The sequence below is a fragment of the Cibotium barometz genome, chromosome 36, assembly GCF_041138505.1.
Source record: "Cibotium barometz isolate CiBa-2024 chromosome 36, ASM4113850v1, whole genome shotgun sequence".
Taxonomy (NCBI): domain Eukaryota; kingdom Viridiplantae; phylum Streptophyta; class Polypodiopsida; order Cyatheales; family Cibotiaceae; genus Cibotium; species Cibotium barometz.
Genome location: NC_141081.1, coordinates 17,617,553 through 17,644,472, shown reverse-complemented (window position 1 = coordinate 17,644,472; position 26,920 = coordinate 17,617,553). Strand labels below are relative to the sequence as shown.

The 26,920-nt window shown below is 43.8% G+C and overlaps 1 protein-coding gene across 4 annotated transcripts; it reads left to right on the top strand.

The window, feature by feature from the left end:
* The first annotated feature begins 279 nt into the window (after window positions 1-279).
* On the top strand, window positions 280-25,727 carry LOC147617553 (uncharacterized). 4 transcript variants are annotated; one of them, XM_086775829.1, is made up of 15 exons: window positions 399-478; window positions 603-675; window positions 2,710-2,780; window positions 2,873-3,282; window positions 3,468-3,714; window positions 3,857-3,969; window positions 4,388-4,467; window positions 4,594-4,735; window positions 4,826-4,906; window positions 5,009-5,113; window positions 5,971-6,153; window positions 7,004-7,096; window positions 20,590-20,729; window positions 23,694-23,760; window positions 25,343-25,727. In XM_086775829.1, exons 4-15 carry the CDS (start codon window positions 2,890-2,892, stop codon window positions 25,457-25,459), a joined length of 1,761 nt encoding a protein of 586 aa, XP_086631955.1. In that variant the 5' UTR covers window positions 399-478; window positions 603-675; window positions 2,710-2,780; window positions 2,873-2,889; the 3' UTR covers window positions 25,460-25,727. The 4 variants fall into 4 exon arrangements, with proteins under 4 accessions (XP_086631954.1, XP_086631953.1, XP_086631955.1 ...); XM_086775830.1 differs by having other exon boundaries at window positions 426-478; window positions 2,710-2,766; XM_086775828.1 differs by lacking the exon at window positions 603-675 and having other exon boundaries at window positions 280-478; window positions 2,710-2,766.
* The last annotated feature ends 1,193 nt before the right edge of the window (window positions 25,728-26,920 follow it).

Genomic DNA, 26,920 nt, shown 5'->3' with positions numbered 1-26,920 from the left:
TCGAGGAGAAAGAGAAGTTCCTTAAGCACAAGGAAGTTTGGGCTGCAAAAGGGCTTCCGGGCCGTAGAGTCCGGACATCTCCAAAAAGGATGAGCATTTCTTGGAGGGAGAACAAGTGGTAGGCCAAATGAGCAATCGTGAACAAGCCACCTAGTTGATTCATAGTCTACTTTCGCCTTATCAGAACATTAACGCAGGAAACCTCAAGCGCACGAAAGCACCTTTCCATGTGAACGAGGCTTAACCACCTTGAAAACCACGTTGATTGACTTACATGTTCACACACATGTTCAAAGTAACTACGGTCACGGGCAGGCCGGGATGATGGCTGCCCCGGCACAGTGTGTAACCGGCCTGTGTGAGTTTGGTAAAGGCTCTCCAAACTGGTGGTGCTTTAAAAATCGCATCTGCTAAACCTTTGCCCCCCGTTCATCGTTTGTCCTCAGCATAGCGCGGAAGGAGGACTCGTCCGCAGCAGGTATGCAAATCTCTGTGCCTGCCGATTCCGGATCCCTTCTCTCCGCCCTCCTCCCTTTTCTCGCATTTTTTGATGGTTTGTGTTTCCTGCCTTGTACTGTCTTGTTTAATTTTTTCCTTTCCAGCATCTGCTAGGGCCACATCGACACAACTCACACAGTTTTGAGCGCAAAGCCGTTGTGTTTGATGGACCTACAGGTCACCCATCTGTCTACATGCTGCATCATGTCTCTGTTATTTGCGTTGCGATGTAATCGGGACCGAGACCTCCACATGCATCGGCTAAGTTAACTATCATGTTTCCCACTGCCAATTCTGAGCTCAAGTGACATGATGTGGAAGACAGCTCCAGGGTACTCAGCAAAGGGTTTTTCTCCTAAGAGAAATATTGTGAAGTGCGTTGAAGGGATGGGTACCCTCTTAAAGGCACTGGGCTCTAGGTACAACTTTCGGCTCGCTGAGGGCCTGGTGGCCATGCATGAGTTCTTCTCTCTAGATCCTGATCAATGAACGCCATGGGATCTGTTGTCCTTCGCCAGGCACGAGTGATGTGCATGCCCATTGTGACATAATTTCAAGTGAAGCCATTGCCAGAAATGCATTTTATTTATCGACCTCAAGGACTGCTCCTAGACAGGAAGTCAAGCTACTCAGCAGCAGATTCCTGACATTGGTTATTTTATTCCTTCCACTGTCTCCACATTGGCTTAGAGCCATTGTTTGCGTGCTTAAAGAGAGTACTGAGATCACCTTACTTGGTTAGCAGGATAAACTGTGGGGATCTAACCAAGGAGTATTCATGACTAGACTTGAGAGCCATTGCCCTACCACTATCAATTCCTCCTGATGGATGCTGCCTCAAATTTTTATACTGGGCCTAACGATCTTTTTGGATTAGAGTTGCCCAGACTTTAGAGTTTATATGCTCACTGTTAAAGGCTACTATCAATAGCCTTATTGCGCAGCACTTGTATTCCATTTCTGTTTCGTCAAAGTTAACACCAATCAACATCTTCTTCCTGGCTGTTGCCAGCATTACGAATACCTTGTGTAGGTTAGTTGCTAGTCTTTCAAACCTGTCTCGGGCTAGCTATGGATCTAGTCACTTCTTACTTTTTTCTAATGCACTTGACATAAGCTTCATATTATTGAAAGGTTTTCGTAAAGCTCACCACATATTACTGATCAGTACCTTGATCTGGAGATTTATCTTCTATGCTGTGATTAACCAGTTGGCCTTTACCAATAATTTATTGGCTAATAAGATTTGTCAGCCCTTCTTATGAAAGTGGGTCACAAAATCCCCAAATTACTCAGTGTGGGTTGCCAAAGTTCCCCTGCTAGTTGGTATCTACTAAATTTGCGCAAGTCCATCTATTTTTCTGCACGAGCTGAGTTTCTTCATGTTCTAGAGAAAAAACATCATGAAGTCCACGTGAATTTTTGAAGTTTATTTGTATCTCAGGGTGTTGAGATAGGTCTCTCATCAATTCACTCACACCTGAACTAACAGACAAGGCAACACACAATTTCAAAGTTCCGATCCTTTTTAGTACTGCTGAATGCATACTCTTGTTGGTGGTTGGCTGGCTTGTAGTGAGTGTGGCATGCAATGTCTTACCTCTTTCGCCAAATATGATATCAAAATATTGGCTATCATTGTTTAACTTGTCGGATTTCAGCTTTAATTTGACCACAAATCTTGAGACTCTGCTCAAATTCATTTGTCCTTGGTACCATGCATTTACACCTTGCAGGTCCTTTTCAGTCCTCTTGCTGCAACTCTTTTAGCTGACGTTGGTATTTAGATGCAAAGTTTAGCCTTGAGGTATGAGCCTGGTTTGACTGGTACGTACCGAGTTTGGCATGCAATGTCTTGCCCCTTGGACGATCATGACATCAAAGTATCGGCATCATTGTTTGAGGCGTTGGATTTCAACTTAAATTTGAGTTCAAATCTGAGGCTCTGCTAAGAAGCTACCTTGGATTTAATTGTCTTTGGCACCTTGCCCTTGTTGGAAAACTAGTTTCAGTAAAGAACCCTTTTATTGTGAGTGTGCAATAGTCACTGCTTGCTGAATTACCATGTCATGTATCACTGCCCCAGTGACAGAGAGTTCTCAAACATAAGGAACCATTATACTTGGGCATTTATTTTAAAAACAACCTAGAGTATGTCACCAAGTTCAACTTTCTGCCTGAATACTTTTATCGTATTTTGACTTTCTGCAGATTGCCGCATAAATTTGACTTCTTGCTCTTTTTTATTACGAGACGTGAAGAAAAAAGGTTGGCTTTTTTGAGTAAGTAGTTGTTCTTTCTTGACAAGAAGTGCCTGTTTTGGGCTTCTATTCTTAGTGAGTCCATTTTTGATTGGATTTGATGTTCTAATCAGGTGGAGTACAGGGAGTCATGGCCATGGTTGATGAACCTTTGTATCCCATAGCGATTCTTATTGACGAACTAAAGAATGATGACATTCAGTTGCGGCTCAACTCTATTCGACGCCTATCTACTATTGCCCGTGCCCTTGGAGAGGAACGGACCCGAAAAGAGCTGATTCCATTTTTGAGTGAGAACAATGATGATGATGATGAAGTTCTACTAGCAATGGCAGAAGAGCTAGGGGCATTTATTCCTTATGTTGGGGGGGTTGAGTATGCTCATGTCTTGCTACCTCCACTTGAAACACTTTGTACGGTGGAAGAAACAGTTGTGAGGGACAAGGCTGTGGATTCTTTGTGCAGAATTGGCGCTCAAATGAAAGAGGGTGATTTGGTGGATTGGTTTATTCCACTTGTGAAGGTAAACTCCTATTTTTATCAATTTAATGAAGTTTTTGATTTATATTATTGGACTTATTTGGCATATATTGAAGGTAAATGACATGATAATAACACAAAGACAAGAGACAGTCTATTGTTGATCTGCTGGAGGCTTTTAACCGTTTGCCACATTCTTAGAAATGGTTGCTTTCCTGGTTTGTGCAGAGACTTGGAGCTGGGGAATGGTTTACTGCACGGGTATCTGCTTGTGGTCTCTTTCACATTGCATACCCAAGTGCTCCTGAATTGCTTCGTGCAGAGTTACGAGCAGTTTACAACCAACTTTGCCATGATGATATGCCAATGGTCAGAAGGTCTGCTGCCTCAAATTTGGGCAAATTTGCTGCAACTGTGGAGCCTATTCATCTCAAAACAGAGATCATGTCCTTTTTTAGAGACTTAACTCAAGATGGTACTTTTTTGCAAGCATGCCACTTTAGAGGTTATGGAAACTTGAATTTCTGAATCTGTTTGGACCTAGCCACCCAGTTTTGAACCTGGTGTGCTATCTTTTTGCTGAATGTCGTAAATCTTATTAAATGCAATGCCTGCAGTCCAGGATTCTGTCAGGATTCTTGCAGTTGAGGGATGTGCAGCATTAGGCAAGCTCTTGGAACCACAAGATTGTGTTGCAAACATTTTACCAGTTATCATAAACTTCTCACAGGTCTGTTTCAGCTTCCATGCTTTTATCTTTGATGATGTCCCTAAACATGCATGTAATGCATATGAATCCCCATGAACTGAGCAACTGTGGCGAGGTTTTTGAATTCGCTAAGCATATGGACAGTACATAAACATGCTCATGCAGAAATGTATGTGTGTTTGGGGCACACACCTGCACATACATAAATACACTTATGTCACATGTTATGCACGTGTACTCAGAAGTACATGGGTAACTGCATTCGTGATTCATTTGCAAAGCATACATTATGCATGTTTCCCCACAAATACACTTTGGTCAAGTTTTTTTAATGCCCAGTCATATGTAAAGGTTTTTTTAAATTCATCAAGGTTAGAACAAGGGTTTGTATCTATTGTTTATATGGGTTTCATTCTATGTTTGATAATATCTCTGCTAGGACAAGTCATGGCGAGTACGATACATGGTTGCCAACCAGCTGTATGACCTTTGTGAAGCAGTAGGTCCAGAGCCAACAAGGTATGATTGCAGTTTGCATAACCATAAGTAAGCATAAATTTGTGATGAGTGCCGGGCTGGAGCATTCTTAGCAAGACTTTTCTAATTTCTGACCTGAAAATTTTGGTTTTCATTACTTGCTTATAGAGTGGACCTAGTACCAGCATATGTACGTTTATTGCGTGACAATGAGGCTGAAGTAAGAATCGCTGCCGCTGGAAAGGTGACCAAGTTTTGCAAGATTGTGAGCCTTCCACTTGCTATTCAGTCCATACTGCCCTGCGTCAAGGTGAAAGCTCTTCTGAGATAGCGTTTCTAAATGTTGTTCAGTTTACTTTTTTAAAAGCCACATTATGGCCTTACACACTGTACATGGCAGGATTTATCATCTGACTCATCACAACATGTACGTGCCGCACTTGCATCAGTCATAATGGGCATGGCCCCAATTCTAGGAAAGGTATGGCTTTATCTGGCCTCAGCTCTAATTTTTAAATTCTTCCGTGCCCATTTAGTGAGGTCCTTTTTTTAGCAACTTGTTCATGTCTACTCTTTTGTACAGGAAGCAACCATTGAACAATTACTTCCCATCTTCCTTGCACTTTTGAAGGATGAATTTCCAGACGTGCGGTTGAATATAATAAGCAAGCTTGACCAAGTTAATCAGGTAGATTCATTGGGGTATAAAAAAAAGAGCATGCTGCTCATTGTTTTTTGTGTGTGAAGGAAATGGCTTTTATAGTGCCCGAGTTCCCATCAGCTTTTTATTGCCTTTTTCTTACTTCCCATTTTACCTGAGAGAAAATGGACAAGGGACATTCATTGGGTCAAAATCACCCAAGATGATGATCTCCCCAACCCAGCACTTCCCAAAGAGAAGAAACCATTGACCATACAAAGCTTCTAAAGGAACTCAAATAGTACCCCAATCACGTGTGTTGGAGAAGGACAAATGGAATAAGCCCAAGCACTTATAACTAGAGCAAGTATATACTTGCACTTGGTCCTGTCCATGTTTCCTATGGTTTTGTTTTTGCCACAAGAAATTAGCAACCATCTTTTTGCAGGCAAGGAAGGAGTCTTCCCTTCCTTGCTAGGTAGCTACTCTTGAACAAGCCATGGTGTAACTGTGGCTAGCCACACCCATGGGTTAGAATATGAGTTCTCACCAGACAATGTCCTTTGCCTATAGCAGGATTTGAACTCATGACCTTTGGACTAAAGCTTACTGCTAGACCAACTTGTTGGAGATAGTTGTTCACTGTATATACACGCATGTTGCAGATACAGTTGTTTTTCCCTGGTTCACTCCATAGCTATGTAATTGCACAAAGTCTGTGTCTTAGAAGGTCACACACCACGTATCATCAAGTTATTGAGTTAGCTTTTATATTTGAAGTGAGGCACAAGTAAACTCTTACAGGAAGAAGGTTGCAGTGCGTTATTTTTTTTTCTTTATAAAACTACCCGTGCTGTTAAGGTTGTAGAAAGAGTTCAATAGATGATAACTATTCTGGCTTGCAGGTGATTGGAATCGATTTGCTATCCCAGTCGCTTTTGCCTGCAATTGTTGAGCTGGCAGAAGACAGGCATTGGCGCGTTCGGCTTGCAATTATTGAGTATATTCCACTCCTTGCCAGTCAATTGGGTGTGGAGTTTTTTGATGAGAAACTTGGAGCCTTATGCATGCAGTGGCTTGGTGACCAGGTGAGGTCTCTACTGGTCACGTTGTAACCACACACGTGCACAAAAGGACAGCCCTAGTTTTCTTAAAAAAGGAGTTTAGTACCATCTTTGATAATGTTAGTTTGCCATTTTATGTCCATGATGTGCAAGGGAGTTGTGTCTGAGGTTATGCTGTGAGGATTGTTGTCTCATTGAAGCCCTAGAAAAAGGTAGGCAAACACAGCATAGAAGTCACTGAGGCGTTAGAAATTAGGTCTCTTAGGTGTTGAACCCGTAAGAGATGCTATCGATCAAAGGCCGGAAGAGTGATATAGGGAGTTGATGATTTGAAGGTTTGCGAGTAGCCCTCAAACTGGTATTGAGTCAGTTCCCATGCCCCATAAATGTATCTGTCTTGTTTTTCTCAGACATCAATTATAACGTAAGCTTTATATGTGCATTTTGGTGGACCATGTAGTTGATTTTCCTGGGTGGATAGTTCAAGATTGCAAGTCCAAATCTGATGGGCCTGCTATTTGCCTTATTTATAGATGTGTACTCATCAAGAGGTTTACCTTTCTTCAACAAGCCCTTTAGGACCTTAGGTACATTCAGGCCTTTTGTATTGTCTTTTACTTGTATAGGTCCAAGTCAGATGCCGTAAGTTGCATTGAGCTTCATTTGAAGCCTTATTTTTAAAGCCCTCGTGCATGCCATGAGCCGAAATCTGCATAGGGCATGATAATTTTACATGTACTTGCATTCACCCACCCACAAAGATAGAGATTTTTGCCAGAGTTCGTCTATTGTGCATTCCTCTGTACCTGATTATTTGGATTGTGATGTGTAGTCACTTATCCATGGATACCACTGAATGTACATAATTATGCAGGTATTTTCCATTCGAGAAGCTGCCGCTAATAATCTCAAAAGGCTAGCAGAGGAGTTTGGACCTGAATGGGCCATGCAACACATCATTCCACAGGTCTGTCTCTCTGTTTTGTTCTAGTGTATCTTCGTGCTGAACTACAATTTTCCTTTTTTGGTAATATATTTGGGGAGCAAGTGTGTGCATGCACGCACACCCAAAATTTTTTATGGGTCTTCTTACAGATTGCCTTTAATAGATTCTCATGGAGTTCAAGATCATGCTTTGGTTCATGTTAGGTTTGATTGCCTGGCCATAGGAGTGGACATAGAGTATTTTTTGAGTGGACATAGAGTATTGTTTGAAGTCTTTGCCCAAGTTGCAGCCAGCTGGTCTATGCAAATCTTTCTATCCAAAACAGTCTGACCAGCTACCCTTTGTGGGGGTGGTCTGTGCATCTCTCTTTGGTGCTAGCCTTGATCATGGCTGAGTCTGCCCTTCACCTTTGGAGGACTGCTAGGGACTCTTAAGAAGATTTGCCCACTGAGGTGGACATCTCAATGCATGAAGCTGTACCTACGCTTGTGGCACTGATGATGACCAGAATGGGTATGTCATAGCATGTAGTCTATCCTATGCATGATGGAGTTGATGGTTGAAGGTTTGTGAGAAGACTCTCATGGAGTTAAGATTGCATTTTGAGTCCTGAACTCTCCGTTGGTATACCTGAATGTTCAAATTTCTACAACTAGAGTGTCCTGTATGTCGGAATGGGTAGCGGAAATGAGAAACAACTGTGAGAACAGAAACACAGAACTGCAGGAGAGAGAGGCTGTATAAACTCTACTATATAAAAGAGATCTGGTACAAAATGGTGTGGGGGGCAAGGGTGGTATATATACCACCCTGGGCTGGCCACAGCAAAACAGGCCGACAGCAGCACACGACTGGGAAAATACCAGTCGGCCAGCACCTGGATCAAGTCGGCCAGTGAACAGTAGTTGGCTAGGGAACAGATCAGGTCGGCCAGCGTAGAACAGTCCCCCACGACCAGTAAACAGGGAAAATACGGATAATGAGGAAAAATGGAGAAAGCTCCTAACCGGGCGGGCACACCCATAATAGAGGCCCTCACTCCCTACTAAGTAATATGGTACAGACAGGAGATGACTGCTAACACCCCCTCTCAGCTCCTGGATGTGGAAACAACCCCAGTGAGCTGGAGTGTTGACGGAGCATCTGCTGAGGTAGAGGCTTCGCGAAGAGGTCTGCCGCATTGTCCTCCATCGAATAGAAGATAAGCAAGATGTCACCAGCCAAAATCTTTTGATGAGCAAAGTGATATTGTATCTCTATATGCTTGGTCTGGGCATGGAAGACCGGTTCCGAGTAATAGCTATACAGCTCTGGTTATGGCACTAGATGACCGTGGGTTCCTTTTGTGGAAACCCAATCTCGCCTCCGCAGCCACACCACCTCGCAAGCAGCACCACAAGTAGCCCGATACTTTGCCTCAGTAGAAGACAAGGCAATAGTTTCAGAGTGACTCCAACCTCGGAGATTGACTCGGTCTTTCGTACCCTCCAGTGTCATACAAGAGTCCAAGATCCTTCGTACCCTACAGATACCACAAGATCCGCAATCTTGTGTCCCAATGAGTCTTCAAAGGTGTTTGCATAAATGAGCTGGAAAACATAAGTCCAATCTAGTGTTCAGCAACCAAATCAATGAACCAACAAGCTTCCGATTTCACGAAGATTGATTTACGTACTGGCTATCACCAGATACGTATTCATGAAAGGCATGTCGAAAGAACCGCCTTTCGGACTAGGTATGGCCATTACGAGTTTCTCGTATTATCTTTTGGGTTAACCAATGCTCCAGCCACTTTCCAGCAAATGATGAACGATCTTTTTCGTGAACATTTGGGAAAATTTGTGGTGGTGTTCTTGGATGATATTTTGATATATAGTCGTACTCTTGAGGATCATGTCAGACACCTCACGATTGTCTTATCTATTTTAAGACAGAATCGACTATACGCTAAATTAAGTAAATGTGAGTTCTTTATGACGGACATCATTTACTTGGGACACAAGATCACTCAAGATGGATTGAGCATTGACTATGACCGAGTTCAGAAGGTTCTGGATTGGTCTATACTGCGAACAGTGAAACAACTTCGTTCTTTTCTCGGTTTTGTAGTTTTTCTTCGGAAATCTGTGCGGGAGTACTCTGAGCTCACACTACCGATGATCGACTTATTGAAAGGTCGTGGACGTAAGTCAAATCAGCCTATCACTTGGAATAACGATTTGGATATGGCCTTCAGACTTTTAAAAGATAAAGTCAAGGAAGCACCTATCTTAGCACTACTTGATCCTAGTCGGCCTTATGTTCTTGAAACTGATGCCAGTGACTATGCTATCGGGGCTGCTCTATTTCAAGATGGTAGACCGGTTGCTTTTGAAAGTAAAAAGCTAGACGACACTCAATCTTGTTGGCCAACCCTTGAGAAAGAGCTTTATGCTGTGATTCATGCTCTCAAGGTTTGGAGACATCATTTATATGGCTCCAAGTTTGTGGTATTGACTGATCATCAGTCAATCAAGTATGTGTGTGATGCGGATGATTTGAGAGGAAGGAAAGCTCGTTGGGCGGAGTTAATGCAAGATTTTGATTTTGAGATCCGTTATCGGAAAGGGTCCATGAATAGTGTTGCAGATGCGCTTAGTCGAATTCGAGAGGTGAATACTTTGTCGTTCACCGAGATTTCTACTGACTTATTTCAGTCATTGAGAGGGCTTTGCAGGACTGATAGTTATTTTGGTCCATTTTGGCAGAAGATCCAGGATGGGAGCTCATTGATTGACCAAGACTCAATGACTGAGCAGTCTATCATTCAGGCTGCAGGAGGCCAGTGGATGATTCGGAATGGTTTACTATTCCGTAATGACAAAATTTGTGTATCACAGATCCCGGACATTAGGTCCAAGATTCTTAAGGAGTGTCACGACGCCCCTTCTGCTGGACACCCTGGGGTACACAGGACGTTATCATTAGTGAAACACACTTTTTATTGGCCAAAGATGACAGGGTATGTAGAAGATTATGTTCTCAAGTGTAAAATTTGTCAGGCAAATAAAGCTGAACGCTTTAGACAGGCTGGGTTGTTGCATCCTTTGCAAATCCCAGGTAATAAATGGGAAAGTATTTCCATGGATTTTATTACCGGATTGCCAAGAACTTATCAAGGCCACGATTCTATATGGGTTGTGGTAGATCGCTTGACAACAATGGCTAGATTTTTACCGACCCGGAAGACTATTACAGCTACGTAATTAGCACAGCAGTTTATCGAGCAATTGTTTAGACTGTACGGGTTACCGCAGGACATAGTCACTAAGTTTACGAGTGATTTTTGGAAACTTATTTTTGAGAAGTTGGAAACAACTTTGAATTTGAGTTCCTCTGATCATCCTCAATCTGATGGCCAGACTGAAAGAGTGAATCAGATTTCGGAGGATATGCTTCGAGCATATGTATCCAAAAGACAGAGTTCATGGGAGGATTATCTTTCTATGTTAGAATTTGCATATAAGAGTACTAAGCATACGAGTACAGGTTTTAGTCCTTTCATGCTTATGTATGGTTTTCAACCTAGATCACCTGTTACAGTAGGATTCTCAGGACTTCAGCATGATGCAGCACGTAATTTTCCTGCAAGATATGCAGGAAATGTTACAAGTTGCAAAGGAATCTATTAGAAGTGCTTAAGACCGAGACATATTTTATTCTAATAGACATCGTTCGTTCTCTGAAGGAACGATGGTGTATTTGCGAGTTCCGAAAGATTCCGAGACTTTACGGATAGGTCGATCTCCGAAATTATTCCTAGATACTGTGGACTATTTCGTGTTACACGATGGATTGGTTCAGTTGCATATGAATTGGATTTGCCTTCTCATGTGAAAGTTCATCCTGTATTTCATGTCCTTAGACTTAAGGAAGTACTGGGTGGAACAGATCAGTTAGTTACTCAAGAAATTATAGATGTCGAGGACATGACATTTGTTCAGCACGAACCTGAAAAGATTCTTGGATTTCGTGAAAGAAAATTGCGTAATACGCTTATCACGGAATACAAGATCAAGTGAAAGGATCGTGTTGAGGAGGACGCTACATGGGAGATTGACTACTCTTCAGAGAGATTACCCTGGCTTTTTAGTGAGCTCGGGAGTGAGCTCTTAGAGGAAGGGGAGTATGTCATGTGCACAGTGTGTATCTACCGTGTGCTACACGCACGCAAGACTAGTTTCGAGGCTTGGGGAAGCTTGGAGCTAGGCAGGCTGATTGATGAGCTAAGTTAGGGATATACTAACACGCGGGTACCCAAGTATGGACAGGCGGGCACCCAAGTGTGGACGCCCGATGACCGGCCAAGAGCCTATAAAAGGGTGGCCAAGGTTAGTTATTGAGATATAGAGAGTCTCGCGAGTTTGTGAGAGCTCTATGGTCTTGGAGCCTGGATCTAGTGCAGACGTGCACCTGCTTTATGCAGCCGAGGCCGACAGCAATCTCGAGGCCCGCGGGGGTAGCTTCGTGGCGGTATGGGACGTCGCGAAGAGGAGATTGGTCGGTACGTCAACCTAGTTAGCTCAGCTCGTGGCTTGGTGGGGACTGCCAAGACTGTGGGCTTGCCCACGACTGTCATGGTTGGGAGGTGAGTCAGGCTTGCACCCCCTTGTTGTTTGTTCGTTTGTTTGTTTGCAGGATTTGAGTCTCGTACCAGGAACAATCACGAGGAGATCCTTGGGGATTTGACAGCTATGTGCTTCACATGACCGTTGCCATTGAGAATAAGATCATCCACGTATAGGATAATCAAGGTGACCATACCGCGTTCTCGAAAGAGATACAAGTTCGGATGTGCAACTGATCTTTGGAAATCCTTTCTAAGAAAGAAAGAATCAATCTTCTGGTTCCAAGCCCTGGGAGCCTGTTTCAGACCATACAAGGCCTTCCGTAATTTGTAAACCATACCTTTTGATCCCGGAACCTCAAAGCTTGGAGGTTGCTCAACATACACCTCCTTCTGCAAGTCACCATTTAGGAATGTAGATTACGCATCCATCTGATATACCGCCCACCCTTGAGAAGAGGCAAGGGCAAGAATTGTCTGAATCGTGGTCATCCTAACTGTCGGTGCAAAACTGTCCTCATAGTCAATTCCAGGCTGCTGAGCATAGCCCTTAGCCACAAGTCTGGCGACCATAGACGTATACTTGGTCTTGTAGACCCACTTGACACAATGACTGATCGTTTTAACGGCCTTGGAACCAACTCCCAAGTGTTATTCTTCTCTATGCCTTCCACTTGCAAGGCTTTTCTCCAAGTCTCTTGGGAAAGAACTTCCTTAACTAAAGTAGGCTCTTTGTCCCGAATGATACGAGACATCAAATGCATAGTTTACCTGTAACAACTCCTCTTATTGACTTTTATCACGAACTCTGTGCGATCTTCGAGGTCCATCCTTTGTGGTCCACTCGGAGTGATACTCTATAACACCCGACTCCTGAGAGGTGTCCAACAACCACTGTGGTACTCGAACAGAATGCGGAACCTCCTCTTGTTGCTGTTGGTGGGGCTCATCTCCAACCTTGGGCTCAACCTCTACAACTGACTGAAGCTGGCTAGTTGGAACAATAGCTTGGGAATTATCCTCATACTCATTTGGTTCTCCAAGAACTGGTGGCTCCTCAATAGTGGAAGTTGGAACATGCTCATCAAAGACATCATCTCTGCTGACAACAACCTCATTCCGCTTTGGGTCATATAACCTGTAGCCTTTGGAAAGAGAGTTATATCCGACAAAAACAAGCTTCTAGGACTTAGAGTCAAGCTTTCCCCTCTGCTTCTTTGGAATGTGAACATAGGCATTACTCCCAAAAACACAGAAATGGGAGACATCTGGTTTCTTGCCAAAATAAGCCTCATATGGAGACATCTTAGGGGGTGAAGTCGTTGGAGATCAGTTGAGGGTATGAACAACCGTAGCCACAGCCTCTCGTCAAAGTAGGCGAGGAAGATCACGATGCTCCAACATTGTCCTCGCCATCTCCACCACAGTCAGTCTGGTCTTACGTTCAACTACTTAATTCTCTAAAGGCGACCCTATATTTGCCAGCTCTCGCTTGATGCCTTGTTCCGCACAAAACCGCACAAAAGCATTAGAAGAAAACTCCCCTCCTTTGTTAGCCCGAAGAGTCTTCACCTGTAATCAAGACTCCTTTTCCACCATAACATGCCAATCCTTGAACCGAGCAAAGGCTTGGTCCTTCTGGGAAAGAAAATACGCCCATGTGAACCTACTACAATCATCCACAAGCAACAAGGAACCTTCTAGAGATGGGGTTTGCATAGGTCCACACAAGTTACCAACTCCAAAGGTTTCGAAGCCCGCCTAGTAAATTGCGTTGGAAATGATTCCTTTTATCACTTACCACGAATGCAAGAACTATAGTGTCCTTGCTTGCTGTCAACATCTCATCCACCATCTGGTCTCGGAAAGCTTGCCCCAGCATATCCACATTCAAGTGGCCAAAGTGGAAATGCCACAAATCACCAAGCTGAGTACCTATCAAAGAAGAGAGTGCTGAGAGTTTGTAGATTCCATTCTCCACTCTGCCTTCCCAAATAAACTGGCTTGTTGCTTTGTCTCGGAGAGCAACAAAATGCTCATTGAACTCCACCTGCATGCTAGTCTTGCAAACCTCATGCACTGGCAAAAGATGAAAGCCAAGAGATGGAACCTGGGAGGAATGCTTTCCCCCTTTGCCATCGGGAGTAATCTCCAACTTGCCCTCACTGTGAATCGTGATAGTTGATTTGTCATCAATAAAGATGTGACCTATCTGTTGTCGAAGGTCCTGTAATAACTCTCGGGAAGGAGCTATGTGCCGTGGGACCAATTGCCTCCCTGCTTGAAGAAGATGAAGCTCCAGTGCTCGAAGACTTTGCAAGATTCATCACTCGCATCTGCACCTCCAAGGAAATTCTCTTCATGGGTGATACCCTATTGTACAAAGAAGTCAAGTGCTGCCAAATCCCTCGTGCCAACATCATGTCACATGTGTTTGATGTGATTGATCACTTGGGGTGTGCAATTAAGGAAGATGAAAGAACGCACACGGGCATTGACACGATCCCACAACTGTGCCTGAGCCTTCCGCTCTTTCCTAGGAATAGCTGCGAGAGATGTCTTAGGCTGATCCCATGCGGGCACTCTATCAATAAAAATGCCCAACATTTCTGCTTTCCAAGCCTTGAGGTTGTCATAAACATTCTTTGGCACTTTTGTACAAGGGCCAATGCCAAAGCCCTTTGTTCGGGGAAAAATGGGCCTTCAATCTCTGAGCAACTCCATGGTGCTTCTCGGAACAGAACTTGTAAGTCCATTTTGTTGCTCCCACCATATCTTGCATTCACAGCATCGAAGGTCACGTTATCCCATAGAGGAGAGCTCTTCCTTGGCATGATGAGACTCGAGAGATAGAATAGGCTACAGGCAAGAACAAGAAGAGAGTGGGTGGTTTTAAAAAAATTTCGTTTGAAATCCCATTTCTTACGGATGAAACGGGTAGATGTTTCATGCACATTTCTTAAACGTAAGAAACGCATTTCATTGCTATTGTGGTTTAGGTGGCTATACACATGAATGGATCACTTATGTAATTGTTGCATGTTTATTCATTGGGATGGTGAATTCTTATCACCGGGGGTATCTGGAGAAGGGTCAAAATGCCTGTTGTAATTGATTTGGTCGTAATTGGATTATTCAAGAGGTGTGTGTGAATCATCCCATAAGCAAAGGGATTGTAAGTGCCTATGTGTGTTTATATAAATGGGGATATCCCCACCATTAATGCAAATTCCAAGTGCATTTGTCATTTCATCTTTGTTGCCATTCCAATCATCTAGAGGTATTCTTATCAGGGCCAGTACTTCAGTAGGAGGTGTGCACCAATGGCAGATACTTCATTGGGAGTGGAGTCTTTGTTGGGAGATAAATTTGCATGTTCTTGTGTTGACAAGACAAGGGCGCAATGTCAGCTTCAGAAGAGGATGCGAAGTGGTCCCGCAATTCTCAGGATTGAGTATACCCTGGGTGAGCTTGATTGGAGTTTTCGAGTTCTTGTGCACTGCAGTCTTAGTGGCGGAGAATCTGATATGCTACAGATCAGAGACCTAGGCTTGGCAGCTCCTGTCAGGAACAGGCTGCCCTAGGCTGAGACAGGTGGATTGGTGTAGGTGGGTGCCTATGGGTGGACGGGACAGTGGGGGGGTGTGCTCGAATGTGAACATGGCATCTTGGTTGGGCATGTTGGCAGTTTGTCAGGCAGGTTGGGAGTAGGTTTTGCAGAGGCTGACTAAGTGAGGCTTGTAAAAGAGAGTTGAAACTTGAGGGGTTCTATGAATAGGGCTTCCCCCTCCCCATTCCTTCTTAGCAGTCAGCAGGAGCTCACAAGCGTGCAGTAGAAGGTGGGTAGTAGCAGAGTGAGCCAGCGTTTGGGGTTTTTTTTTGCAATTGGTCTTCTTTCCTTAGGTTTATAGTCTAGCAGTGAACAATCTTTCGTATTTTGAAGGGTTTACTCACACAGTAATATAGAGGTTAGTTGTAGGCTTATTGGATGTGCTTGTGTTTTGTATGTTTTCAATCTTCCGCTTACAATTTCTCTGTTTCATTTTCACACCTAGCCATTAGTACTACATTTATGCTGAAAACCATCAGTTAGAGGCTCCTTTTATAATAATCTTTGAGTTTGGTTTGTGCTTTTCACTTATTGGATTTATTGTTATTGTTTAGACAAATTACTAATAACCATAAGCCTTTGTTCTCTCTTGGGTGTAAATAATCCTCTCTGAGCTCTTCCATTTGACTGTAACTTGCTAGTATTGATTCTCTCTAATACTCACACGTTGTTTTGAGTCATTGAGACATGTTTCAGAATTACATTACTTGGTTAATGGGAGTGAGTACCTGCACAATTGATGAGAGAACCATGTCCTTACATCGGAACATGTTCCACAGTTATGTTGCTTGGTTAATGGGAGTGAGTACCTGTATAGCTGCTAGAGAACCATGTGATTGTGACAAGTTTCCAAAGATGCCCTGCCAAGTCCTAGGGTCCAAGCTTGAAGAGCCAAACGGCTTAGTGATGTTGTTGACCAAATTCTTGTGGTAGAGGTGGCGCTAGACAAACTGCTGGAAGCGTCGTGTAAGAGTGTGGTGACCGTCGTGCCCACCTGCCTCTGATACACACACCAAACCATGTGAATCTCCCCTAGGAAGGGGAGTGCTGTCCCCAAGATTTAAACGAATGACTTCCATTGTAGGAGGGGTAAAGCTCAACCCACTAGGAGTTGCCTTTTTATGGTTGAGGTATTATGTAACCCAATGTAGCCTGCTCTTTCTTTATTAGCGACATTCAAGCAGGGATCAATATGCAGAAAGCTATGTGTTATTGTAACACTTCTGGGGTGTTTAAGGAATTAAACTCAACTATTAAAAATGGATTAAGACAAGATGTCAAATTTGTAAACGATTCCAATATACACATAAACAACAGAAGAAATAACGCAATGAGATAAAGAATTCCACACTGGACGGGGGGAACCCCCCCCCCCCCCCCCCCCCGCTGCGGTAATCTTATATTACTCGGGAGTCACAAGGGCGTCCCGTAGGACCCCCAGATTTCCGCACAAAACATAAAAGCAGTGCTAAGGAAGAGTGCTTGGAAGACAAGTTCCAAGGAGTTCTCTTTCTCTGTCACAACCCCTCGTCTCTCCATGGAGTAGGCGACGTGACATCCATACCAAGCTACAGGGTGCCTGATAAGATGGATCAACCACCTAATGCACCGCACACAACCTCACTTCTGGCCTTATAGGAATCTACATATACTTGCCCAACCTATCCAAGACGAGACTCCTCGGGACATGTGATTACCTGAAACCAACGGGCAAGTGTGTAGGTAGCCCTTGGGAATTCTTCACGTGTTCCAAGTGTCACCAGAGATCTCACAGTAGACGCAGGTAGGTTCTCATCCTCTGTACGGCACACCGTACGACCAGCAACTGATTTAGGGTTAGGGTTTGCTGTAGATACTGTATGGCCTGTACGGTTGTGTCCCACAGATGCAACAAATGAAGAAACGATGCCTGTATGGCCTGTGGGGATGCTGCACAGCCTGTACGGCAACAAGATGGAGTCAGGTACAGTGATATGGCAGCCTCCGAACAGATGCGTGCAAAAGGTGGGTGATCCACGGACAGCAGGTGCAGATGGTATTTTTGATAATGTCAGCTGTACGCCATTCCGTACAGTGTACGACTGCTGCAGTATGGCGCTTCTCAGATGGTGATGAAGGTGATGGTGAAGTGCATAAGATAAATCTCAATGCTTTATAAGGGTGTAAGGACCCAAATATATACAAGAGAAGCTTTTTTGGGAGGGAAAGCTATAAATTGCTTTTATTTTTTATTAAACATGCTTGCTTGCCCACAAAAGATACACAAAATACAAGGTTTTACAAAAAAAAAAAAAAGTACAGGGTGCCCCAAGTGGAGTAGATGACCTGAAAAAAAATGGCCCGCCCACTAAACCTACAGAGTGGGAAACACAAGGCTTAAGAGTTTTTCACTCTAATTCTAGTGGAGTTCCCTGTTCAAAGACAACACGTAGATATTGTTAGAATTGTGCATCTCTTGTGTATATGGGCTCTATGCGGACCATTACCGAGGAGGTATCACCGGTAGTGCAAACTCTCTCTAGTGCTCATCAGGTATGGTCAAAGTTAGAGGATCTCTTTGCACGAGATTCATCGATGAGGGCAGTTACCTTGCAGGGGCAGCTCTATGGTTTGTTATTTCCTGAAGGCAATTCCATGCAGTCTTTTCTCATGAAGGCCAAGGTTATCCATGACCAGTTACTGGCTATGGGTGTTGCTTTGTCGTCTTCTCAGCTGGCTGCTCTTATCCTCACCAAGCTTCCTCTGGACTATGATGTTATTTCTCGATCTTTGTGGTGCCAGGTCACATCCACTCAGTTGGATTTTGATGATCTTAGCTCCCTACTTTTGGAAGAGTCGTCTGTTCTCATCTCATGGGGTAAGTTGAAGGTGTCAGTCAGTAGTTTTGACCAGGCACTTTCCTCAGTTCAAAAGAAAGGTCGGAGTTGTTGTTTCTCTTGCGGAAAAAGAGACCATCTGTCCAAGGATTGTTTGTCCAAGAAGAAAGACAAGACCAAGGGCAAGGCTTCATCTCAGAGAAAAGGCAAAGACACGACACAGGATAGTGATACAGATTTCAGCACCACTTCTAGGGTTCCCATGGCGCTTCTGGCCCAAGAGATCCCAGATGGTGTGCTTCTCTAGTACACATGTAGTTTCCCCCCCGTGTGCTTCCAGCCAGAAGAGGCTTGTGGGAGAGGGAGAGGGGGCTGATTACAGCTCCTACTACTGGTGCATGGGGACCGTGATTCGGAGTTTCAAGCATTGGACATCTGGCAGGACATGGTTATCTTTGGTCCAATAGAGATTATGAACTGAATCTGCTCCAAGTTCATTGTTCGCGGCTTTTGGGACGTGATGTGTTCTGTCCACTGTTGGGGATTATGGGCGCGGTGTGTCCAGCAGCCCATCATCTATTTTTGGAGTTCGTTGCACACTTGTGTAGGAATTCATGGCCAAGCAAAGTTCCTTGCTGTTCGTGGTGGCATCTTGTTTCGAGGAAACAGGTTGGTGGGTGCTCTCTCTCTGAGGCGATTCCAATATTCGCGGTGCTGGAGGGTCCATGGTTGCATCTTCATCGACTTATCTTCTTCCGACTCTTGCACACACTGAGTTGCAGAGGGGGTGTTAGAATTGTGCATCTCTTGTGTATATGGGCTCTACCCATTGTTGGGTGTTTTATGCTTTTTCTCCTATTTTTAGGGGTCGTGGAGTTGTAGGCCTGCTCTAGGAGCAATCGGCCAGCTTCCACACAACACTATAAAAGGAGGCCTCTCATCATCACTTTATTCATCTAGTCCTTTGCACAAGCTCAACATTGTGCTACTGGCCATTGCCATTGTAAAGCTTTACTACCTTATAAAAGGTGATCTTGTCCAACACTCTCTATCTCCTTTGCACTCTCTCATATGTTTACAGTTTATGCTTCCGCACTATGCTATCTCCTTCAGATATGCCAACAAACAAGTTATCCCACATGTCTTGTGGTTGCATAGTTGTGGGCGTCCTTGGCTGCGCAGAGCAACACATACATTGCCGAGGCATGCAACAATAATGCAGGCACATGCTCAAGCATAAATCGAGTATCCACATACTTAAGCTAGTGCAAGCACTCATGCAAGAAATCTTGTTCTCAATGCTTGTACCACCAGAAGCTCGCCTAGCAACAGTCCAGGAGTCATACCATTTGATCACAGGGTCGTGGAATCGGACCACTTGACCCAAGGATCCAGAAAGCGTACCATTTGATCGAGAGGACTGTGGACCCGGCAATCGAGTATCCACATACTTATGCTAGTGCAAGCACTCATGCAAGAAATCTTGTTCTCAATGCTTGTACCACCAGAAGCTCGCCTAGCAAAGGTCCAGGAGTCGTACCATTTGACCACAGGGTCGTGGAATCGGACCACTTGACCCAAGGATCCGGAAAGCGTACCATTTGATCGAGAGGACTGTGGACCCTGTAATCGTACCACTTGGTCCACTACTTGGCATAGATCTGCTTGATCTATCGTGCCAAGAACAGGCTCCGGGAATAGTAACACTTGAGCCACTAGCTTCGGGATTAGTACTGTCACATGTGCGGAAGCTCTGTGTGTCTTCTTTCAGCCCTAAGTAACTGAATAGGAACCTTGATGCAAGTCACCGAGAGAGAGAGAGAGAGAGAGAGAGAGAGAGAGAGAGAGAACTGTATTTTCAGTATATTATACAGTGCAAAAAGCTGTCCATAGGACTCTACAAAATCTCTGGCCTTAGGTCTTCCAAAAGATAGCCTAAAGACCTTCAGGTGGCAGCAAGTAAGTATTTATTGTACACTGCTCTAAACCTACTGTTTATCTGACTGCCAACTTCAGGGATTAGTCTGGAGCCTAGCCATGTCCATGTATGACAAGTACCCCGTGAGCTTATACTCCTAGACTTTGGGGATCATACCACTTGAGTCTAGTATGCTATGGATCCATGGATAATACTGGCTAAACAAAAAACTTTTATCAACATAATGAAAGTTATTACAAAGATAATCATATAGTAATCCAAAATGGTGATAGTTGTCAAAGCTTTCCAATATTGGTTCTTCGTATTAGCTTTTGATGCACTTCTTTCATTGCCACCTGTAAGTCTCTCTTATAAAAGCCTAAATTAATAGTTAGGTTATCATTAGCTTTAAAACTTTTTGTTTCCAATGCTTTGGATTTGTAGGTGGACAAGATAATTTTCTTTCAGATGACATGGAGGGCATGGTTTTTTGGTGTATGTAAACCCCGTGGTGATTGAGCAATGGCTTCAAGCCCTATTAAGTTGTTCATGCTGATTGGGCAGGTTCTGGAGATGATAAATAACAGTCATTATTTATATCGGATGACTATTTTAAATGCCATCTCGCTTCTTGCCCCAGTAATGGGAGCTGAGGTCACATGCCAAACTATGCTTCCTGTGGTCATCAATGCAGCAAAGGACAGGTATAGATTTTGACAACTATTTGCAGTGCAACAGTTCTTGAAGGTTTAATGTGGTGGAGTCAAATTGGAATCTCCATGGTGTTAGGCAGGTGTTTTGTTGTGCTGTTGATATAAATTGTGGGATATTCCAGCATGCTTTGGTTCTTTTATCGTGTGTAGTTAGCGTAAGGAATGGCTATAGAGGCAGAGACCAGCCAATAGCATGGGGCTTCCAATTTTTGATGATAGAACTCATGGACGCATCCCTTATTGATTGTCCTTTGGCCTGATGTATATAATAGCTATAGGTAGAAGTGATGGGATTAAGTCTAACAAGTTAAGGGGAAGGACACAGGAAAGTTTGAATGGGGTAATGCAAAGAATAGGCTGCACATCATTGTTCTCCAGGTTGTAGATACTTTTCAAGGGGGAGGACATGCACTGTGAACTGCTGAGGAGAAGTCAGAAGTGTAGAGAACTAGAAGAGTGGGTGACATATGGCCAAGGGGAGGGATAGGTAGTGGAAATCTCAACTGGGGCAAAGGGAAGTAGAGGGTGTCTTCCAGGATGTGAAAATTTGAATGCCTTCTTAAGGGCGAGAGGAGAGATGAGAAGTCAAGGGAACTAATACAGTGGATGGTAACTGGTTAAGGATGGGTTGGACACAATGTAAAAAGTGGATATGTGAATGGGTTAAGGGAACATAAGCATAACATCAAGGACACATTGGAGGTAGCAGAGCCTGTTTTCTACAGAAGAATGCATTCCAAGGAGTGGATTAATGGAAGCACCTGCTCTCTCTCTCTCTCTCTCTCTCTCTCTCTCTCTCAAAATGAGTCTATGAGATAACTTACAAGCCTCAAGGATCTTTCTAATGGGAGTACCCGGGGTCGGTCATGGGAACTTCCGCTAGATAGATACCACCGGCTAGCAGCTGACACTCCAGGGAAATACAGAGTGCTGGTATGCACAGGTAGGCACTTGGTTTGGCATGCACGGCATGGAGATAGAGGCACTCCCCCCGTTCCAGTACAACATAGAGGCCCCTTCATTTTCTTTTAGCTGCAAAGAGCGGAACAGGGTTATCAGGAAGGGCATTGTTAGATTGGATACTCAGAGGACATGGAGCTACCTAGTCGTCAAGTGGGGATGAAGATGCCCTTCTACAGAGATCACCTCCTATGCCTAACAGAGGATGGTTTCATTATCTGCTCACACTCCATGGACACACACCTATCTTTTGGGGTGAGATGTTCGATCGGCCAGATCCGCACCTCGTCCCACCAGCTGAGAGTGGAGATTGCCAGATATGGGCCCAAGGCGGCCGCATTAGAGGACAGGATATGCCTGCTCTGTCACACAGAGCCCTAGACAGAGGATCATTACATATGCCGATGCCTTATATACTATGAGATTCCGGGAGGTTCCACTGCCTCTTCCGAGCTGGGTTCGGACCACTTTCCAGGATGATGGACTTCCTGGATTAGAGATGCCTAGGACTTTTTCTTCTAGAGCTCTGTAGACGTAGAGAGCCCTTAGTGAGATCCAGATCAGGTGTACTTGCTAGAGGACCAGCACATAGAGCTCTCACTGACTTCTTTCATACCAGCACTCCAAGGGCCGATCCACCCACCGTACCCGGACCACATGTTAGTGTAGGAGCTCGGCTGCGAGGTGTGACACTCGACAGAGCCATTGAGTTATGCAGAGCTCGATGCCCCAAACCTGCCCTTGCCCACGGCCACGCCACCACAGGAGGATCCGGGCCATCATATCCCATCATCGCAGGACCTTTTCGCGTCGGCTCAGTTTTACCACCTTGAGCACCATGTCACAGCGGCCCATGAGGGATGTATTAGGGTGATATGAGAGCTCTCTACTCATGTACCTAGATCAGATTTTATAGTTCTGGATTTTTATTATCTTTCTTTATTACTATTTTGTACCCAGTATGATGTACCTCATGGATATAACGTAACCTTTTGGTCTCATAGGTCATTTTGGCCTTTTGAAGATGTTAATACAACTTTCTTTCTTCTTCTTCTTCTCTCTCTCTCTCTCTCTCTCTCTCTCTCTCTCTCTCTCTCTCTCTCTCTGTGTGTGTGAAAATGAGTCTACGAGATAACTTACAAGCCTCAAGGATCTTTCTAATGGGAGACATGACCCTCTGTGTTTGTGTTGCATTCCTTTGAGGTTCACAAGAATCTGATTTAGTGTTACTTCCTAATGAAATTCGGGCAAGAACATCAACGAAGAGGTAGAGAATGGCCATCAACCGGCTGTTCCTGGCTTCCTTCTCATCCATTCTTGTGTACGTGTACAGGTGGCTGCTGAGGGCCATTTCCAACTGTATACACCGAAGTATGGCTCTGACAAGTTTTTGATTGGACTTCTGATGAGAGCGCAAAGAAAACTTTCTGGCTGCTGATTGGTGGAGCCATTCATGGCAAAAGTTTTGGTTCATGATTGGTAGAGCAGATTACACGAAAGTTCCTGGCTACTGTAAAAAGTAGGAGTCTATTGTAGAGTGAAGGTTTTATCTAGGGTTGAGATTACATCTCAGAAGGGAAGATGGGTGCCTTATCTACAGTTGAGATTTCATCTCAGGGGGATACAGGCAGCAGGCACATGATGGAATCATAGAATCATAACACCAAGAGCATGGTTTACAGAAGCTTGAAGATTTCAATTTTCAACATAGACTGCTATTCTAGGTAGGTTGAGGCAGGGAGGAACTTCCTGTTTCCAGAATTTTAGGAGATACTACCTGAATATAGCAAGAACATTTGAATGTTTGTAGAACCCATCAGTAAAGCAAACTGGCATATTAAAATATAATTGCATGTGGTCAGTTTTTGTAATTAACGAATCGTGTTTATATGGTAAGATGGCAAATATCAAGTTCGATGTTAGCAAGCTTTTGCAGAGAATTCTAGTGTTTTTTTTTTGGGACTTAAACTTGCTAGATTTATGGTTATTATACAGGGTACCAAATATCAAGTTCAATGTGGCTAAGGTTTTGCAATCCTTGACGTCCGTTGTGGATGCTACGGTAAGCTTCTTTTCCCTCATTTGCTCTGAACACCTTGATTGGGTTGATAATGATACATAACCATGTAAATGATTAGTATGCGTTGGCCAAGGTTTTAGATAGCTGACAAGCGCTAGGGGAAGTTTTTGTTGAACTAGGTTTCTTATACTAGTGAGTGTAAGCTACCGTAAGCTACCACAGGGTTGAAAGGAGGCATTGTACTACAGTTTAATCTGCCTTGTCCTCAGGTATTCTATCACTCTTTTAAGCCTGGCGAGCATCTAAGCAAGAATCTCAGCACTCCTTGTCGTGAGTTTAGAATTGCTCTGATCCTTACGAGCCTCTAGCGAGTTTAAGCAATCCACTTTAATCTTTATACACAGGAGATAGAGCAGTAGATATATAGAGTTGACACCAGATTGGGTCCCAACTACCCACTTAATGGCCCCCCCTTGCAAGCAGGAGTATTTGCTTCATTACTTAGGAGAACTTCTTTTACAATGCAGAAAACTCATTGATGACGGTTGATTGTGGAATGCCAAACACAAGGACCAAGGACGAGGTAGACCAAACGTTGGCCGAACCATCAAGTGGTCTGAAGACACTTCAGAAGCCACTTTGGGAGCCAATATGCACACCCAGACTGAAGACTTCTTCTGCTGCCTTGGACTGTAGCACAGTGAAGTGCTGTTGCTGAAAATGTATGCACAAGTCAGAAGACTAAAGCACACTTGATAGAGGCCATTTTTCACTGCTGAAATGTGAAGGAATGAGATGATTGATGCAAGGGACTGAAGGGCTCCTTATATAGTTCCCTAGATGCTGGTTGGTCTGCTATCAGGTTGTCGGCCTGTTAATAATATGCTCAACTTGCTGAAATTAGACATTTATGCCATCGCATATTCACACGTGTGATTGGGCAGGCTGTTCTACTGCTGGCCAACTGGGCGCATGCCCTTAGCCCTTATGGCTGAGGCCAATGCTTGGTCCCTTTGATGGCCCATGGGCTGCCGTATGAACAATGCCCTTAGGCTGGCCATAAGGCAAGCCTATGCTCATGCACTACATGCTTGCCGTATGCTTCTATATGCTAGGATGACCTTACATGCACTGTTCTCCAAGTGGGTTAAGGGACATACACTAACACCTGAGGCTGGGAAAAGACTTACGTAGCTGTGCCTGACATGTCCCTGGACTAGGGCTCACAATGGGGTCACGGCGTACAACAAATAAATGCTCTACTGATGCATAAATGCTACAAATTTAGCATTGATGATGGGCTAGTGTGTCACATAGCACCTCAATGCGTGCATGTGGCAATTGTCGTGAAGAAATGGCAAGGGCTGACTTATCACCCCTTCTGCAACCTCTCCACCCCTTGAGTAACGTCTTTGTACTATGGTCAACCATTTCACCATATGCACCCTCCACATGCTGTGTCAAAAGGGAGTAATCCTTGAGTACAATCCTCTTGGCTGCCAAGTGCTTTATGTGCTATTGCAAGTTTGTCATGTGGTATCTACGATTCCTAGTGGTTTTGTTGACCTTCTAGTTCATTTTGCTGAACCAAAATATATACTCTTCTTTTGTAAAAATATTGCAGGTGGTGGAGCAAAGAATCCGACTTTGTTTGGTCGAGTTGAGTGAAGATCCAGATGTTGATGTGAGATATTTCGCTGCACAGGCCTTACAGACCTGCGATCAATACATGTCTACCTGATAGTGTCATGAAGGTTTTCGAAGATGCACCATTCTCTCTTTGCCATTTATGTCGAGTCTGTTTCTTGTAATGTATATTACTACTGCAGTTCATTGTCAATGAATCATTTTTCCTGTTCTTTTTAACGTCGGAAACATTCAAATGTAAGGCATCCACTGGCCTTAAAAGAAAACTGATGAAAAGATAGTACAAGAAGAAGTCAACTTTTAACAATGTGGAATTAGTTTGATGTTCTGATGGAGTTCAATAGTTTAAGCCGTGTTACGAAGGATTGGATGGTGATTCTCACTTATGGCCTTCCTTACAAAGTGATATGTTTTGCCTTTCCTGAGAGGGGTAATGTGCACACAGTGTCTGAGGATGGATTCAGAGCATGAACCTCTTGGAGTTAAAAGGTATTGCAGAAATTAATGGCTGATGCCAGTGAATTGTACTTAGGGTAAAGTAAATGATCTGAAGTAATCCTGATCTTCGATATGAGGCTATGCTCCCAAAATTTGAATCTGACTGAAGGGATTCTCATGGCATTTTCTTGTTCTTATCATGCTGGTCGTGTGAGAATTTTGCAAAATATCCCTGGAGGGAAGCAATGTGAACGAGGTCCTGCCTTTGTTGAATTGAGGGAGAGAGACAGAGAGAGGGAGAGAGAAAGATCTTGCATGTGGTTCACTAGTGACATTCTTTCCCTAAGCTGAAAATGAGAGAGATCCCTTGGACCTGCCTAGTACACGGTTGGCCAATGAGAAACTTTGCTGTTGCCTTAGGTTCTGAATCCAGAGGCTCAATTTATAATTTTCCTGTTTGCTGTTTTTTTGGCGACAATAGTCGCTTTTACACATTATTGAAAATAAAAATATATATATCTGGAATAAAAATCAAGGCTGTCTTTGGCTGATACGAGCATGTAATTGCCAGTGGTTCAAAAGATAATTTTTATTGATAGAGGATCTCTCTGTCTCTCTCTCTCTCTTTCTCTCGCCAACAATAGGTCGAAGTAGCAAATGTGTATGGAGGATCATTTTGGTTTGTGGGTCGCATTTCTTAATTGAAAGATTGCGCGTCATATCTTCATTTGTAACAAACCATACCATTCAAGTAGAATTTTTTGCCTGCTCACTACACAAACCCCTGAGCTTATGATGTATTTGGGTATGAATTGCAAGGTTTCTGTTTATGTTTTTGCACTTAACAGAAGGTTTTAAAATAGAAACATTTTAACAGTTTTGAGACCTTCACATCTGAAATTTGGATTTTTTTTTTCAAAGAAGTTGCTAGTTTCCAAATCTTGGTTTTCTTTGTACGCAAAGCAGAAGGTATAGACAACAGCTTTCTTGTCTGGTCTGGTCTTTATGTGCACACTTGGCATCATGGGGTGTAGACAATTGGTGTTGTCTAACAAGTGCGCCATTCGGCCAGCCACCATGGGGGGCAGGGGGTTTGTAGACAATTGGTGGTGGTATA